Consider the following 19721-nt stretch of genomic DNA (forward strand, 5'->3'; position numbering starts at 1 on the left):
CATATAATCCCTATGTTGCCACAAATGAACTAAGTTTAACCCTCCTTGAATTCTGTTGACCCTTATCTAATCCCTTTACTATTAGATGAGAAGATTCAGGGGCATAGACATGATTAGCAATAAACTAATTTAATTGGACTTCCATAATCTTTCATGTCTGAAGCTTTTGCCTATAGTCCTCTGAATTGTCTCTACTATGCTTCCCAAGCCAGCATGGTCAGGACTGAAGAATGCTGGTGGTTGTAAATTTAACAATATAAGAAAAGGTGAACAACATCCACAGGGGAATACAATTTTCCTTGGAATGAGAAACAAGGTTACATCACAAGTTGCTCTCTTCTGGAGAAAAGTAGACAAGTGATGGGGGTTGTGTTCTGATGCTGCTGGTGTTAGACTGACTCCTCTCGCCCTGTCTGATGTCACTGCTTGGAAAGACTACAGCATCTTCTCTACTTCTTTCTGCTTTAGATGTACAACATTCATTCCAACCAGGACACTAGAAAAATTAAAGCTGTCAAGTAAGATATTACAAATATAGAACAGGAACTTTATATTTCTTAATTTGTACCTGTGAGCTCTGCTACTACATGTTTTTAGAAAAAAAATACACCTTTATTTTATATAAGCAATGTGTTTAACTAATGATTGTGGATTAAATGAGTAGGTGGAAAATATCTGAAGAACTTCAGGCAGATTTTTCAGAAAATCAGGGAATGGTTGAAGAGTTTGGATACAAAAGTCAATAGGCAAAGCTGGCTGGGGAATTCTGGCAAGGCCACATATCTTAAAGTTGCCAAGATTGAGAATGACTGATGCAGGATATTCCCATAGAGTAGGACAAGAGTTTTTGTTTGTTGTATAATGTGGTCTAGTTTCACTGGCTTGAATACAGACGGCCAGGGATGGATATTCCTCATTGAAACCTCTGGGATTATAGCAAATAATAGGAAATTCCTATCTCAGTTACATTTATTTTTTAATTAGCGGGATGAGAATAATTCAATTGCATAGTCTCATACTGCAAACATCTTTACATATAACATATCTAGCTGCAATTATCAGCTAAGACCATGTCTTATCATATTAAATTCTGAAGGTGGGAAGTATGCTAACAGGATTCAGATATTTTCATACCCAGAAGTCACAGAAACCTCAGAAAAATACAACCCTCAGGATTTTCCAAGAGTATTTTAAGTAACCTTCGACACCAAACAGTTTGCACCATGGACATCCCCCAAAATGTTATACTGTTAAAAACTACAGACAGAAAATTCTTTCCAAATTACAGGTTCTCCTCAACTTATGACCACAATTGGGACCAGAATTTAATTGCTAAGCAAGGTGGTTGTTAAGTAAGTCACACCAAATTTCAACATAGCACTGCAATTGTTAAGTGAATCACATAGCCACTAAGCAAATTCAGCTTCCCTCATTGGTTTTGCTTGTTGGAAGCCAGCTTAAAGTTTGCAAACAAATGATCCCAGGATAATGCAACCATTGTAAATACCCATGCTGATTGCCAAGCGCCCAAATTATAATCACATGACTGTGGGAATACTGAGATGGTCATGGGGCAGCCAGTTGTAAGTCACTTTTTTCAGTATCATTGTAACTTTGGCTGATCACTAAACAAATGGTTGTAAGCTGAGGACTACTTGTATTTGCTATTTCTACCAGTTTCATGTTTTGAGAACTCAACTAGAGGGTTTTTTTTTACAAATAACATTTTAAACTGCCTTGATTTTTTAATAAAAGTGATTAAATGTCTCAAACAAGATCTCTAAGATATTAATTAACAGTACAGGGAAATCCTGTTAGAAGTACCTGAGCCCTGGTCTCGTGCAGCTGCTTCACCTCTGCCTGCAACCTTTCACATTCAGCCTTCAATTGTTCTTCCCGGTGCTGACAGTTCTGGACTTCCTGCCTTGACTTCTCAAGCTCCACTTCCAGCCTTTGAACCTCCAAGGCTTCTGCTTGTTCCAGGCTCCGTGGACTTGGCCAGTTTATTGAGCGATCCAGTACTAGGGATGGGGAGGAGTAAAAAAGGTGGGAAGAGAGAGAGAAAGTCATTATCAAAGATTGCAGGATGGAAGAGAGACTGGCAGGGTTAATTGTTTCTCAAAATGATGAAGGACAGTTATGTTGAGTTCCTCAGAACTGGAATTGCATAGAAATAAGACTCTTTGTACTTTTTCAAAGGACCAATAATTTGTACCAACAATACTGAGGAATAGCTTCTGAAAATAACCCCTGTGTGATAACAATCTTTGTTAGCCACTGTAAACTAGGAGAAGGATCTCCTGACCAGACTTCAAAATATGAAAGCAGACTTGTGGTTAATCTCTAAATCGTAGGGCAGAATTAATGACAGAACACTCACCTTACTGACTTCAATTACTGATTTTAAATATTCATAATGATGAAATTAGGAAGAAAAGGCAGCGAATAAAGAATTATTAATATGGAGGCACGATCTGTTGCAGATCGTACAATTTGGAAAGTTCTGGACAGTACTGGCTCCCAGATTGAGATGGGCCTAGCAAAAGGCTCTGTTGGAGCCTTTTCTCCATTAGTGAGTCCATCTGGCTGTGCTGGCAGCCTTCAAATTATCACAAGAATGGTACAGCTAACTATCCGGTTAATTTCTAAGACAGGGGTGTCAAACTCAATTTCATTGAGGGCCGCATCAGCATCACGGTTGCCCTTAGGGGGCCGGGTGCGTATGGCCAGGGTGGGCGTGGCCTACTGGGTGGGCATGGCTAGAGTGCGTATGGCCTACTGGGTGGGCGTGGCCAGCTCTACATCGTTCGCATCAAGGGTGCCTATGGGGGCCTGGGCAGGAGTGGGACAGATCTGAGGGTCTCTGGCAGAAGGAGGGTCTCTGGGCCAGGGCCAAGGCAGTGGGGGCCATTCCCTCACTGTTTCCAGGATGGCTTCGCGGGCCACATGAAACCACTTCGCGGGCCGGATTTGGCCCCCGAGCCTTGTGTTTGACATGTCTGGAAGACGATGCCAAAAAAAAAGCGGGGGGGGGGAATCAAAAAGAATATATGTGGCACTACTAGGTGCTGGAACCAAAGAAAGAAAGTGATAGAAGGCAAATCTTGAAGTGGGACTATCATACACGAATGAGCTTTTAAGTTTGCTTTCCCTTATCTTTAAATTGGCTTCAGCCAAATTATAACTGTATTCTTACTAAAACAGATCTCAGACCCTAAAGCTTACATAGAGCTTCCTATTCTAAACTGTAAATTTATGGGGTAGTTTATTTTTATTTGAATTTAATTTAAAGATCTTTAATTTTTATCTTTGCCCTACTTGTGGTGGGCATGCCTGCAGCATACATCTCAAAGACCAGTTATGGTCCTTGGTCTGAAATAGATTGGCTATCTCCATTACAGGGATTGACTAAGCAATTGCTAAGATCTGTTTGTAATGCAGCACCTATAAATTGAGAAGCTAAGCCTCCATTCTGATATGCCTCTAATAACATAACGCTATATTGTCAGGATCAACAAACATTTCAGATCTTCTCAGAGATGGACAGCTGCCCTCTATGAAAAAGCAGGAACATTGCTCCCAAAAATGAGTAGGTAATAGGTAAAACCATCCAGAAAACTGGTCTGTATTTACCGATTAACCATTTTGTCCCTTTCCTGTATTCCTTATGCTTCTCTGATGAATTCAAAGCAAGTAAAGGTCAAAGGGAAGGCACTATTTTGGAAATTACTATCCTGCACACAGCCAAGTTTCAAGGAATCATAGCACCACCTACTGGCTGACAAATATGTGTGCCATAATGTGAATAACCTGCATTTACACGTGGGAAACAAATTGGGCTATGCCCGCCTGACATATTAAGTTTTGAATTATCAATATACTTGCTCCATTTTTCCAAGACTTTAAAAACTTAACTGTGGAACTCTTGCTGGTACACGCCATGTTTCATCCTCACAGGATCCCGGAATGAAGAATGTTTTATATTGATAATCAGGTAGAAATCTGGTATCAGGTCCTGGATTGACATGACCCCAACTACAATTACTGAATTCAATAGAGGAAATACTCGTATAGAAGTCATTGGCCTCATAACTGTGATTTCATAATTCCTCTTCAGTCTGCAACATTTTTTATCTGCATACAACATCTCCATTATATTTACAATTTAGTGTAGCTATTCACAAAGCTCTTTAAATAATTGGCATTGCTCTATATTTTTAACTGGATATTAATACTATAGTACACTGGCAGATTTTAAGGCATTTATGTTATATGTTATTAGCTGTGTTGTATGTCTGTAAATTATATTACATTTTTTACTGGATATTTAAGTATTATGGTTTTTAATTCCATTTTAATTGTTTTTTATTTTAAATGTCAAGATTGTTGCACAATAAAAATGGAAGATACTAATATTATAATTTATTATATATTTTACTTCTATTTATGCATAAATGAACAAATAAATATTGTTGTGAATGTACTATTGGAAGTCTCTAGGTACAGCTTCTGAATAGTAATCTGACCTCACAGTCTGAAAACTACTATCTGACTTCAAAAGACATATTTCACCACAAATCCCTTAATTTATCCAACTTCATCTTCTGCCTCTCTGGAATCTGACCACTGACCTATTTCTGCTCATATCTCCTTTCACTGACCCTTTGGACATTCAGCTGTTTTTCATGAACTAAGATTACTGCCTACATTTGATGCAACTCAACCATCTGCATTCCTCTTAACCCTGTACACTTGGTTCCAAAATTGATTCTCCCAAATTGCAGTGTCACATTTTGATTAATGCAGCATTCTCCAAACAAGTATCTTCAAGATGTGCTGCAACTACAATTCCCAATATTTCCACCCAGAGTATCTAATTCTGGGATTGGTAGTTCCAAACTTTGGAGGAAATCAATTGAGTAAAGCTGGTTTCAAACCTAACAGTCAATACCTTGTTCTCTGGACTAGAAATTTTTTTTAAAAAAAATCACCATGAGTGCCATGAAGTGATCGGAACTGAACTTCTTGATTTTGAAGTTGAGAGTTGAGTTTTTGGAAAGTGTTGCCATCTCTTTGCCTTAACTGCTGTTCCAGGCTCCGAATGCGATTCAAATGTGTATCAACAAGTGCTCTCTGCAGAAAAGACCAAGATAGAAATAGATGTTGGGATAGAAAGGCTAGTTAATCACCATTAAATCAACAAGCAGAGAAGCCTTCAAATCCAAAGCTGTCCTTCACTTTCCCTCGCCTCCAATCTAAGGCCAACCCTCACTCTCCTGCTCTGAAGTCTTCATGCTGAGTTCACACTGATCCTGATCAACTTTTCCTTCGTTTCAGTTTTCTTTTTTGGTTTCAATTATTTTATTAACTTGCCAAAATATAAAATACCAAAATACAAAGAAAAAAAAGGAAAAAAATGGAAAATAGGGGAAAGGAAGGGAAAGAGGAAAAAGCATGGGGCAAAGGGGGAAAGAAAGGGAAAAGCACTGACTTTTTGGCACAGTAGAATGGTGTAATAACATACAGCCTTAACTTATACATAATAATAGTAATAATAATAATAATAATAATAATAATAATAATAATAATAATAATAATAATAATAATAATAGAGCCTTGGTGGAGCAGTGGGCTAATGCCTCCGTAAGTAACACCAGCTGCCTGCAATTAGTGCAGGTTCGAGTCCCACCAGGCTCAAGGTTGACTCAGCCTTCCATCCTTCCGAGGTAGGTAAAATGAGGACCCAGATTGTTGGGGGCAATTAAGCTGACTTTGTAATAATGCCGCTTGGGGTGTGTGTGAAAGCCCTAATAAGCAGGCATATACATAGAATGAAGGCTACTGCTAAGCTTGTAAGCCGCCCTGAGTCTTCGGAGAAGGGCGGGATATAAATGGAATTAAAATAAATAAATAAATAACTATACTAGCCATTGCTATAGCAACAAACCTATCTAGTCAGCAAAATCCCAAATCAAAATTTCATTTCATTTCATTTGTTTTCATCTCAAGCACAAAGTCCAATAGTGGTTTCCAAGTAGAAACAAAATTCTGATTAAAGCAATCAGTCAATTTCGCCATCTCTGCAACTTTGCAGCCATTTGTTCATTGTGGGTGTTAAAGTATCCTTCCATTCTTGTGCATAGAGTAATTAATAACTCTTCCATTAAAGATTTTATGTTGTACTTAGCTAAAAATCAAATCTATTCAACAATAGCATCTTAATTTTATACAGGGTTCATATATTAAGCAAGAATATAGCTATAACAACAGCAATTTCTGATAATGCTCCAATTGTATTAGGTCTTTTCAATCCATGATCTCAATTTTGCCTCCTTTTAAATGGAGATTAAATATGTCATTATTACATAATGTTTGGCTCAAAGGCAGCATTGCTAAAGGATTATAAAAATCCTCCAAGGAAATAATACAGTTGAATGAAGAACATATGAAGAAAGGTTGCAGGGATTGGGTATGTCTAGCTGAATGAAAGGAAGGATTAGAGGTAACATGATAGCAGTGTTCCAATATCTCAGGGGCTGCCACAAAGAAAAGGTGGGTCAACCTATTCTCCAAAGCACCTGAAGGCAGGACAAGAAGCAATGGATGGAAATAATCAAGGAGAAATTTCCTGACAGTGAAAACAATTCATCAGTGGAATGACTTGACTCCAGAAGTTGTGGATGTTCTATCACTGGAGGTTTTTAAGAAGAGACTGGACAATCATTTGTCTGAAATAGTATAGGGCTTCCCCTAGTACAGGGGATTATACTAGAAGACCTCCAAGGTCCCTTCCATATCTACTCTTCTATTCCTATTCTATTCATAGTGGTAAGTAGCTAGTAGATAGGAAGGAAAATCGAATTTCATTAAGTAAACAAAAGAACATACAGAATAATTATAGCATTTTATTCTATTTATATATGTAATAATTCTAAAAATATTCAGTTCACAAATTGCAGGATAAACTCTAAATTAACAGATGATCAGTCAATTAAGAGAAGCTGAAATAGTACATTTTAAACTGGTAAGCTGCATTGAACTCTTTAAAAGTTTTAAAAATTGAATGCATAGCAAATAAATATTTATATAAAAAGTTACATATAATTTCCTGCCTTGTGGAACTAAAGTAGGTGTGTTTTGTTATTCTTTAACCATATAAGGATGTCCATAAAAGGTCAGCACATAAGCACTTACATTTAACATATTACATTGTTAAATCAAATGAAAAAAATATTCACCAAGTTGTTAACCTATAAGCTAAAAATGATTATAAATAATTGTTTCCTAATAAATCTGGATTTATTCCTAAAAGAAACCTAGACAATTAAATTATAGGCATGTATTATATGGTGTTAGTGTGTTATGCAAAACATAATGAAACATTTTATTTCCAAGAGCCATAGTGGCGGAGTGGTTAAAATGCAGTATTGCAAACTAATTCTGCTGACTGCCAATTCCCAGCAGTTTGGCAGTTCCATTCTCAGTGGCTCAAGGTTGACTCAGTTTCCATCCTTCCAAAGTCAGTAAAATGAGGACCAGATTATTGGGGGCAATATGCTGACTCTGTAAACTGCTTTAGAGAGGGCTATAATGCACTGTGAAGTGTTACTGTATTGCTACTGCTATTTGCTTTGCTCTGCTTGGATATCTTCCAACTGAAAGGCATACAATATTTCTCCAAACATTATTAGAAATAAAATAGAGATTATCTGCAAGTTACAATGGCAGTTGGGACTGGGATTGCCATTGCTAAGTAATGCATTTATAAAGCATTACATCATTCTTTTTTCCCCTCTACAGTCACATGGAGGACTGAACATTTTGGCTGAACATTTTGTATTCTTGATCGCTGGCTTCTGCAGAGTCACATAGGGGGATGGAATAATGAAAGGAATGATACAGACCGATCCTATTTTGTACAAGTACTGTGATATTGCATGCACATTCAAAAGAGTTGGAGCTTGTGTCACACTGCTCCTTTCATCATTCTAAGAAAAGCAAAAAAAATATCTTATATTCCTGGCTTAAGTCAGGGCAATATTTTTCTTTGTCATTGCTGAGTAGAAAAACTGCAATTTGAATTGCTATTCTTCCTTAATTTGTATTCCTGTTTCAATGTTTCCAGTTCACATTAATTAACTGATTTGTACATGGCATGGAAATCTTTATTTATATAAAATAGTTGTTAAAGGCTTAGACAAAGCATAGAAACAGATTTAGGTATAGCAACCTGAGATATCAGAATTATTATTTTATGCCTTTTATATGTATATCAAGACAGTGAACGTACCTAATACTCCTGCCTCCTGTTGTTGTTTTCTCTACAACAACCCTGTGAGGTGAATTGGGCTGAGTGAGAATGATGGGTCCAAAGTCACCCAACCAGCTTGCATCCCTGGGGGTGGGTTAGGACTCACTGTTCTGTTTCTAGTCAGCACCTTTCCCACTACATCAAACTTTAAAGATAGTAATAAAAAATATATACTAATTTTATTATTACTTCAATTTAAGATGAGCAACACATATTATTCAGACCTTAAAGCAGGTTTACTGAGTTAGTGCTAGATATTCGGCTTGTAAAGCAATTTCATTTCTCCCTGATATTAAAAGTACTATTCTTTACTATTTTCCCCGTAAAACTGTATTATAATACTTATTGTCATCATGCTGAAGGAGTGTAATCAAATCATTATGTATAGCCATTTCTGGTGACAATGTCCATGCAGTTATACATTTGGGTTGGAAGATTTTCAAATAAAATGGAAATATATATATAATATCTTTAATAATTCATTTCATTTGATTTGATTAATTTTTCATCTTTCCTAGGCAGCATAAAATGGTATAATACAAGAAATTAGTTCAATGTTGTTATGAGCTGCCAATTTTACTATAAGAAAACACTGCAGGGTCAAAGGAAGAAGTTGAGATAAAGGAAATTTTGGTCATTAAATTTAAAATTAGTCAAAAATAAGGATGCTATTTGTTTAATACTGAAAAGTTAGACCCAAAAGAAAAAAATATTATGAATATGTTTGATTTAATGATTAACTCAGAAAATATATATAATGGACTTTGATTTATTAAAGGGGATATTATTATTAATTAGATGAGGAGAAATAGATAACTTTTAGGAAATAGAACAAGATTATACCCAAATAGATAAGATGTGTATTTTGAATATTAGATTCTTTTATGAATTGAGATAAAGGAAACTTTGGTTACCTAAAACCTGGAAATTATAAATATCAAATGTTAAATTTGAATATTGATGGGAAGCTAAAAATTGGGAAAAACTAAACAGGACATTGATTGAATGCAAAGAATGAATGTAAAAGTAATTAAGATATGTATAAGCTAAAATTTTATTGATAAATATAATAATCAGGGCTGTTTTTCTCATGGAACGCTCAGAACGGCGTCCCGGAACCTTTTTTTTGCAAAAAACAACAACAACAACCCAGCTCCCTTATCGGTTTTCCTAAGCCTATTGCAGGGCTAGCAATCTTGGCTCTTTTTTATGACTCGTGGACTTCAACTCCCAGAAATCCTGAGCCAGCCATGCTGAGGGAAAAGGGAGAGGTTTCCAAGCTGAGCCATGCTGGCTCAGGAATTGTGGGAGTTGAAGTCCACGAGTCATAAAAGAGCCTGCACTAGAGGAGAATATTAAAATTATTTACAGGATTACTTCTTTAGGAACTAAACTTTTAAAATCTAAAACAGCTAATTCAGAAAAGCCAACAGGAAAGAACCTCACATTTTTCATCTGCTTCTGTCTTTTGGAAGGTAAAATTAGATAACAAAATAATCTATTTCTTATGTTAACATCTCTGCAATGAAATCAAAGGTAACAGGAAAGAAATGAGAAACATTTTTCTCAATGTAATATGTCTAATTTAGCTGATTCTAGGAAAAAATAGTATCTTTTGTACACTCTTGAAAACTATTTTGAACCTAAACAATTCTTAAGAATGAAATATTCTTAATTTGGAGTTTACTTTTACTGTTTGGACTGTTTCCTGTTTTGAAAAATAGATTATTTAGAATCTAGTTATGTTGCACTTCAGTCTTTAAATAATTATCCTAGTGTATACATAACAATATATGATCGTTTTCCCTGGTGAGCTTAACATCAATAACAACATTTATTAAAAAGGCTAAAATAATTTCTGGGGTATTATCTGTATAGTAAAATTTTGGACAAGCAGTGATCATGTTACATATGTGCATAAGCGTAGTCAGTAGCATATGCCTTTTTAAAAATATCAAACATGCAAAGAAACAAAAATAAGTCCAAAATATCTGTATTACATCCAGAAATGCCAACTTTGCAACCAATATTTCTCATCCATAACTATGGCACCCTAAGGATACCTGCATACATGCAAATGTTTCTCTGGGATCAGTAACGCAACAGGGATTGCTTTTTCCTTCCAGTAACATATACCTAAAACCAGTTTATTGCATTTGGCAATTGTACTAAAAAAAATCTCATTCATTTAATTTGAAATCAAGTGAAAAATTGATTAAAATTATTTTATTAAAACAAATTAATGGCAATTCTTTTATAAAACGTTGCCTCAAACAAAATGAGTTTGACATGCCTGCTCTAGATAGTTGAATGCTCCAAAATAAATTCTAGACCAGGCCTGTACATGCAGCCTACCAAGCACCCTTGGACAGAGCACAGACTTTTTAAAAAAGTAATAAAATCACCACCACTGCCCTGAAAGTCATGTTGCCTAGTGCCTCCATGGCTTACCATGACCACAAGCTCCAACACTGTAGATGCTCCTCTAGTCACCAAATCATTGATTAGCCCACCAGCATTCCTTTGCAGACCACAAAGATTTTTAATTTATCAGTGTGGGCCTTTCCTTTCTACAAGATAATAATAATAATAATAATAATAATAATAATAATAATAATAATAATAATAATAATAAGAAGAAGAAGAAGAAGAAGAAGAAGAAGAAGAAGAAGAAGAAGAAGAAGAAGAAGTAGTAGTTGGAAGGGACCTTGGAGGTCATCTAGTCCAACCCCCTGCTCAGGCAGGAAACCCTATACCATTTCAGACAAATGGCTGGCCAGTCTCTTCTTAAAAACTTCCAGTGTTGGAGCATTCACCACTTCTGGAGGCAGGTTGTTCCACTGGTTAGTTGTTCTAACTGTCAGGAAATTTCTCCTTAGTTCTAGGATGCTTCTCTCCTTGACTAGTTTCCATCCGTTGCTTCTTGTCCTGCTTTCAGGTGCTTTGGAGAATAGCTTGACTCCCTCTTCTTTGTGGCAGCCCCTGAGATATTGGAACACTGCTATCATGTCACCCCTCACCCTTTTCTTCATTAAACTACACATACCCAATTCCAGCAACCGTTCCCTATATGTTTTAGCCTCCAGTCCCCCAATCATCTTTGTTGCTCTTCTCTGTACTCTTTCTAGAGACTCGACATCTTTTTTACATCGTGGTGACCAAAACTGGATGCAATATTCCAGGTGTGGCCTTACCAAAGCATTGTAAAGTGGTATTAGTACTTCACGTGATCTTGATTCTATCCTTCTGTTAATGCAGCCTAGCACTGTGTTGGCTTTTTTGGCAGCCGCAGCACACTGCTGGCTCATATTTAAGTGATTGTCCACTAGGACTCCGAGATCTCTCTCACAGTTACTACTATTGAGCAAGGTACCACCTATACCATACCTGTGCATTTGATTTTTCCTGCCTAAATGTAGAACCTTACTTTTTTCACCATTGAATTTCATTTTGTTAGATAGTGCCCAGTGTTCGAGTCTGTCCAGATCCTCCTGTATCTTAAGCCTATCTTCTGGAGTATTGGCTATTCCTGCCAGCTTGGTGTTGTCTGCAAATTTGATGAGTTCCCCATCTATCCCCTCATCCAAATCGTTGATGAAGATGTTGAAGAGCTGCACAGACCTCTTCTAGATTTTCCTCTTGCCTTTCTGAGTTAACTCCTTGGTCTGTCATTGAGCAAGAATTGACTTTGTAGGGAAGCATATTATCATTTGATGTATATTTAACACATGTTCTACCTTTATTTACCAATTATACTGTATAATATTTGTATGCAATCCACATGGCGAGGTTTGGGGAAACTTACAATAGAAAAAATATATTTTTAAAATCATAAGATTAAAACATCGCCTGGCCTGCACCGCCTCCACTGCCCGCATTGTGCAGCCCTGCCATATAGAGTGGGCTCTGCTGCTCCCACAGCACCAGCCGCACCGGCTCTGGCCCCAGGGAGGGGAGCCCGCCGCCAACACCCTTCGCACCTGTGACTGCAGCAGCACTGCCCCCCCACCCCCACCACCCCACCTCCTGCGCCCACCAAGATGAGAGTTCCGGCACCTTTTTTTTTTTTTTTAGAAAAAAAGCACTGGTAATAATGATGTTTTTATTTAGTTGATATAATAAGAACTGTATTAGCTTAAATATGAGATAGTAGATATTAAGGGGAAAAAGAAAGGAAACATTTGAGGTTGTAGTTTGAGATTTGTACTAAAAAATCTTTGATTAACCCAGCCACCACATTGCTTTTTAAATACCTAAATGTAAAGTTAAAATATTAATAATTTTTTTATTAAAAAAAAGAAAACACTACAAAGCTTAACTACATCAATGAAGTTTAAAACATGGGAATTAGCAATGGATGAAAAATTATACAGTAGTCAATAATCTTGAAGAATCTTTTAACTAAATATTCACATTGTGTGTTCTTTTATTTAGTTGTATAAACAAAGTAATTCCTAAGTCATTACATCCACCAATATAATATGTTTTAGAAAGAAATAATGAATGAGGATGTTTACTTAAGTTTATCTTTCCTTAAATTGTGTGTCTCTGTGTGTGTGCGTGTGCACCTAGTATAGTATAGGTTTTCATGGCTGGCATCAATGAAGCAATATTGAGCCTCATTCTATGGCTAGAATAGAAAAGCCATCAAGATCCATTAATATGCTAAAAGAAAATCACGATTGGTATTCAAAAAAAGAAATCAATCGGAAGCCAGCTTTCTTGGACTCCCATGATATGGATCATAGATCAGCTTGCCAAGTTCAAGTATAAAACCCAGTCAGCTCATTTCAGCTGCCAGTGAATTGTACACCACAAAGCAGCTCATTCTGTCTTTGAAGATGCCAGCCACAGCTGCCTAAGAAACATTAGTACTAGACAATGACCATTTAGCTGAAAAGCTCATCACTGCTTCAAATCTTTCTCTTGCTTTTCTATATTACTTGAGTTTTTTCTCTTTCCCAGACTTTATTTTTTTTTATTCTCAACTTTCTCCCTATGTTTGAAAGAGGTTCAATCCGTCCTGTTTTCTTTTACTGACTTTTTTTTAACAACAGATTGCATCACACTCTCATGTTTATTTTTAATTTCTATCCGTTAATACAGTCTTAAGAATCTGAAGAGATTCTTTGAGAAACAACAGCTTAAGCCAACAGATGCTGGAATAGAAATTATAGCATTCCCCCACACCTGAAAAACTGTATCCTGTTATCCCACATTTCACCTGGACCACTTAAACTGTCAAGTATTCTCAGGAATACTGAAAAGCTCCATCTCCTTGCTAGCATTGCATGTCCTTTGCACATCCTGTCCTTCAAGCAGTAAAATGTCTTTTGAATGAGCTGGCTTTGGACTTGTACCTCACCCTCTAAAGGAGTTAGACTAGTTCCCTTAATTCAAAATATGACCCTGTTGAATTTGTTCTGCTATATAACACTCTGGATTTCTGCCTCAAAATCATTCCTGCTGTTGAGTATGAAATGTTGGAAGTTGAATAACAGGGATCCTTAGTAAAGGATCCAATTATTATGATGCTTATAAGACTGGATAACAAGAATTGCAAGTTATATATTATGTCCTAATCTATGCTTCGAGAGGAAGCAAAAGGGATCAGGCCTTGCCAACCTAGTTTTGACTGGCTAAATAATAACCTTATAAGTTTTTATAATTAGTATGGCAGATTATTGTCGGTGGGGAATAAAAGAAAAGATATGCCATTAAATCCATTAGTCACTGAATTCATGAGAAGTTCTAATTCTGCCATTCAAAACCAACCCCACTGAATGAGACAAATTGCCTGTGTGATTCAGAAATGCTTTAAGGGGGGCTTCCCCCCCAAAAAAAAGTCAGGGAAGCAAATGGCATTCCCTATTCACCTAAATTAAGATTAATGATGTTTATGGTCAAAGGGATGCGGTGGCTCAGTGGGTTAGAACGCTGAGCTTGTCGATCAGAAGGTCAGCAGTTTGGCGGGTCAAATCCCGAGTGCCGTGTAACAGAGTGAGCGCCTGTTACTTATCCCAGCTTCTGCCAACCTAGCAGTTCGAAACCACGTAAAAATGCAAGTAGATAAATAGGGACCACTCCAGTGGGAAGGTAGCAGCGTTCTGTGCGCCTTTGGCGTCTAGTCATGCCGGCCACATGACCACGGAGACGTCCTTGGACAAGCGCTGGCTCTTCGGCTTTGAAACGGAGAGGAGCACCGGCCCCTAGAGTCGGAAACGACTAGCACGCATGTGCGGGGGAACCTTTACCTTTACCTTTATGGTCATCCAAGCTATTTTTAAAGATAAAGCAAAAAATCTTAGAAATACCCATACCATCTGAGGCAGAGTTGCAGTCTGTGGCAGCAAAACCTTATTGAAATCTTTAGTGGCAACTCCTAAGTTTGTCAATAAAATTACTGGTAGACCTTGATTAATATAGGGATTGGAATTTTCTTTGCTAAATGTTGCAGTGCAATATCACCTAACAATTAGCAACAGCAGTCTCAGTATTCTCTATTGCTGTTGTTAAATGAGGATTGCAAATTGTTACATGAGTCCCAGCTGGCTTCCAAGAAACCCAGGAGGCAAATAAGTGTCTGCTGCCAAGTGGGTGTCCACAGCAAGATGCAGCACCAGCATGGTTGTACTAGGGGTGGCTGCTGCTGGACAGGAAAGGGTTCCTGGGCAGCTGATGAGATAAAGGGCTATCACGGTGAAGCCAAAGATGGCTGCTGCAGGGAGGGGGAGAGTGCAAACAACATTACCCAAAGTGACTTGTGACCTTCCTTGTTGGCTTCCCTGTTGCTTTGCTTTGGGAAACCAGCAGGGCAGGTTGCAAATGGAAATCACATATCCATACAATGCTGCAACCATTATAAGTCAAGCCAGTTGCAAATATTGATATCATGTGACTGTGGAAGGTGCTTGAATGGCTGGAACTTCAAGGACCAGTCATAAATGCCACTCATTCAGCACCACTGTAACTTTAAAAATCCCTGATTGAGTAGTTGTTAAACAGGACAACCTGTGTAATTTTTAATGTGATAGAAGTTAAAACAATATAGTAAATAGATGAGATATTAAAACTGTCATGTGTTCTATGTTTAGCTCATATTGTTTTACCATTTTTACTGATGTTATGTTATTTATGTCTGACATGGTTTTTATAATCTGTGTAATGAATGAATCAAAATTTATTTAAGATCCAAGACCAAACGCAATAAAAGACCCGTAACAACTACAAAAAAATCAAAAGGTGATAAAATCCTAACACAATTAGCAGCTAACAATTAATAGCATGAGGGAGGAACCAGATGGCTTCTACAGCAATAGCTATAAATAAGAATTTTACATCCTTCTTAGAAGAATGGTCACCAAGAGGAAGGGTAATAACTGCTTGGACACAATAGCAATTAGAGTTAACAATTGGAAGTATTCAACGTCACTCTTCCTCAGTGTACAATGGACATTTTAATAGCACATGTGAAATGGATTCTAATCAAGTCTTAACAGAAACAAATTTGGATTTTGGAGGACTTCCAGTTTTGTGCCATAGCACACAGCCAAGGGATTGCAGAGCTCCGCACCCCACAGCTAGTTTCGCCCTGCCAAGGGACTCTAAAGTCGCCCCGGAGAGGTGACGAAGAAAGAGGGGCACCCCGATGATTGCAGAATGACTGCAGTCATCCCGCTCAATCTGGGAGAAGCCCTCTAACCCAACAGAAGAAAGGCTGGGCACGCCTTAGTGACCAGCCCAAGATACTTGCAGCCAAAGTCCAAAGGCACTAATCAGAACAACAGTGAACAGCGTGCTTGAAACTGGGTGAGGAATTTGATCTTCTCTCTCCTATTTTGTATATGATTTCCTGGAAAGGATTCCCAAGAAGCAAAAATCCTCCCAAAGTGAGAGGAGGATTCCATAGATGGAAGCGACAAATTAAACTCTTTTGGGGAACAAAAATATATTGAAATGAGATTAAAAATACTACAGTCTGGATAAATTTGAAAACTAAAAAAACTGTTAAAATTCCATATCTGAAAAAGTATTGATGAATTTATAAATAACAACTACAGCAAGACTTTGCTTTAAAAGCTGGAAAATGAACAGCTACTGACACCTTGTGGAGGATTAGAGAAAACTATAGTTGCATTGACTCAGAAGATGCCCAGAAATAGCAAAAGATGCCCAGAAATAGCAAAAAACAGCTGGGAACAAAGCATTGGGCTATCTATTACAGAGTGAAATTATATATGTTTAGAAACTGCTGGCCTTCTAGGATTATAAACAATCTGAGCTGCATTTTTAAGTTTAAGAACTTTTTGCAGAGAAAGAAAAACCTTGGCCTTTGGTTAATCTTCTAAAGGGGAAGTTACCGGAAAGCTTTCAGGTGGTTAAACACCTTGGATTGGAATCTTGGCTGGCTGATAATCATAAGACCCCTGAAAAGAAAAACTGTTACAAAATACTGTTTTCAGTGGTGTTTTGATAATTGGAAACATATTAGATTACAAAAGAACATATATAAAGATAAGAACTACACAAGATTTGGTTGTTTGGATTTTAAGATGGGCTGGTTTGATAAAGCTAATTAAAAATACTATGGCACGGGTGAAAAATTATGTAGAGGAGGGAAACAAAATGGATGTTGTATATTTATCTAAAAGTGACAGAAAACCACACCTAACATCTCCTGCTGAAGACCCCAGCATGGAACATCAGAGATCTGCAGGTGCAATGACTCAAGACAAAGCAAATTCATTCCAGGAGAAAATATATGCAATGCTGTGACAGATTCAAATGACAATTGTCTTAAATCAAGATGAGATTAAAAACAACTTTGATAACATAAATGAACATATTTCTAACCTAAACTTACAATTAAACAATGCCCAAAAATGATGATAAAGAATGAACAAATAAATTAGATAATGGAATACAAATCAGACGAAAATGACTTAAATGTGGAAGCTACAAATGAAGAGAACATCATCTTAATACAAACAAAAGAAAATCTGCAAAATTTTGCTACAACAAAGGGAAAAAAAGATATTTTACCTTCCAGGACTTCAAAACAAACTTGAAGACAAAAAACAACTTAATAAAATGGATTAGAGAGCTGTCAGGAGAACCATTAAAATATTCTATTTAATTTGTCTTTTTTATCCCAAACAATATCTACAAAAATACAACCTGGCAAGCTAAACCTACTGATTTGGAAAGCAACCTGGCAAAAGAAGATTAGAATTAAATTTAAGAAATTTGATTCAACTTACCAGATGGAATACTATATGACTAAACATGTTTGAATATGGTTATAAAATATGAAGTTTGGATATAAATGGACCCTATAGTAAGGTTGCTAGATGGTGTATTATATGATTAAATACTTGTTTGAACATGGTTAAAAGAATAGATAAAGCTTGGACATAAAGGGACCCTATAGTAAGAGGGATAAGATATATAAGTAGTATAATATTTTTATAATATATGAAATGTAAAAATGTTGAGATGGTGTATTTGAATGAAAAGTTTGGATATTCAAAACTAATGAATTTTGAGAAAATTGTGACTGATAAGAGTGGTTTCAATACTGAGGGGAAATTAAGCTTAAATAAGAATCTTGAAAACAGGACATAATGACTTAATGATGACTTCTATAAATACAACTGAAACATAAGCTGATTAGAAAAGATGTTATATGTTGATTGTGTTGTTACATCAGCCATAAAGTACTATGCAGTGCATATTGTGCTGCCACCATGTGGTTATTTGGGGAACTACAACATTATGCTAATTTGGGGAACTACAACATTATGTTAATTTGTTCAGCCAACCCCTCCCATTTGTGATGTACTTTCTCCTTCTCATTAAACTCCGTTCTATCACTTCCTGCCACCATCTCACATGCGGTGGTCTCTACATGCTCCTCTCTACATGCTAGGATCATTACTGTCTTTTGACCTTGAAATACCGTCCATTTCGTCATCTACCACACCTTGTCTGCTGTAATCTTCTCTACATGCAAATAAAGGTCCTTCTGGATGATTAAAAGGTAATTTCATGAGTTCTGCTATCTGGCAAAGGCTGTTAACAGTGATAGAATCCGCTTATACAGGCCAGGCACAGGGGTCTCATCAAGGGGATAAATCATTAAACAACAGTCAGGGTCAGAATAATCAAAAGACAGTAGAATTCCTACAGCCTGCAATCCATATGCATGTGTCATATCTGCAAGCAAGCTCAGTGCAATCCGCCATCTTGTGAGAGCACATGGTTGCACAAGCTTACTGAACATCTCCTGTGTATGCTGAAAACTGTTTCTGTATATTGGACTGTGTTATAAACCCTGTCTAAGCTAGAATTTACCTTCTTAAAGAGACCGTACCCATTTTTGGCAAAACTTAAAAAATGTCTAGACAAGGCTCTGAACATTCTTTAATTGCTGAATCAACTCAGATGCATCATGCTTCTGACCACACAGATGCACAGGCAGCTGATTCTGCTGTAAAATCCAAGCGCACAATAAGACCAACACAGAAACTCAGAGAAAACTATGAGACAATTAGAGATGAATTCTCCAGTAATCTGTCAGACCTATGGGACAGAACTGCACACTGCATGTCAGTTTTGCTGTGATTTAATAACAATCCTGCTGAATTAAGAGACTCTATAGATCGCCTATCTGCAGCCTATGAACGTTACCAGCGGCTGTCTGCAAAATACACAGCCTTCTTAAAGGACTCTAATATAGATGACTCCTCAGCAGAACTAACCAAGACTGATGCACTAAACCACCAAAGAGATCTCCTAGTGCAAGATGCAAGGGATAAGGCAGAACTCCATATTGCTGAACTGCAGGAGACCAGATCCACAGCACGTTCTTCTAGATCCTCTCGCTCCAGGACTTCAGCATTAAGTGATAAGCTGGTAGAGGCCCATGCACGTCTAGAAGCAAAGAAAGTGCAAGTCACCTTTGCTAAAAAGGAATCTGAAATAGAGGCCCACCAAGCAGAGGTGGAATCCCAAATAAAGATTCTGCAAATAGAAAAGGAAGAAGCAGCTGCCCTAGCAATGCTAAGGGTCTTTGAACAAGCAGTGAAGGAAAGCACTGATCCAGATTGTGCCATCCCAACAGAAGTGGAAGATCCAGTGGAATGCACCAGTAAATATGTGCTAAAGCATAATATTTGCAACGATGCAGAGCCATCTTCTGTACCTCCTATGAACAACACTGTCCTGACTCTCAACATAGAAACCCCAAACCTGCAAGGGCCTGAGCCTCTTCAACTCCACAACACAAGTGCATTAGCACTTCAAACTGCATCACCTCCTGCCAATGCCAGCAATAAACAACAGTTTAATCAACAGCCAGCACAAGCCTTAGAGACTAAACCACAGCTGAATCCTCTTGGAACGTCATTCT

General features: G+C 37.3%; 1 protein-coding gene across 1 annotated transcript in view; it reads right to left on the reverse strand.

The window, feature by feature from the left end:
- Nucleotides 1–19721, reverse strand: part of TBKBP1 (TBK1 binding protein 1) — a 92183-nt gene that overhangs the window by 42288 nt on the left and 30174 nt on the right. Inside the window, exons 5-6 of the mRNA XM_083379290.1 lie at nt 4992–5133; nt 1825–2021 (exon numbers count right to left, since the gene is read on the reverse strand). Of these exons, the coding sequence (XP_083235416.1) occupies nt 1825–2021; nt 4992–5133 (339 nt within the window). The remainder of the gene's footprint in view (nt 1–1824; nt 2022–4991; nt 5134–19721) is intronic.

Source organism: Vipera ursinii (assembly GCF_947247035.1).
Source record: "Vipera ursinii genome assembly, chromosome: Z".
In the NCBI taxonomy this organism is placed as follows: domain Eukaryota; kingdom Metazoa; phylum Chordata; class Lepidosauria; order Squamata; family Viperidae; genus Vipera; species Vipera ursinii.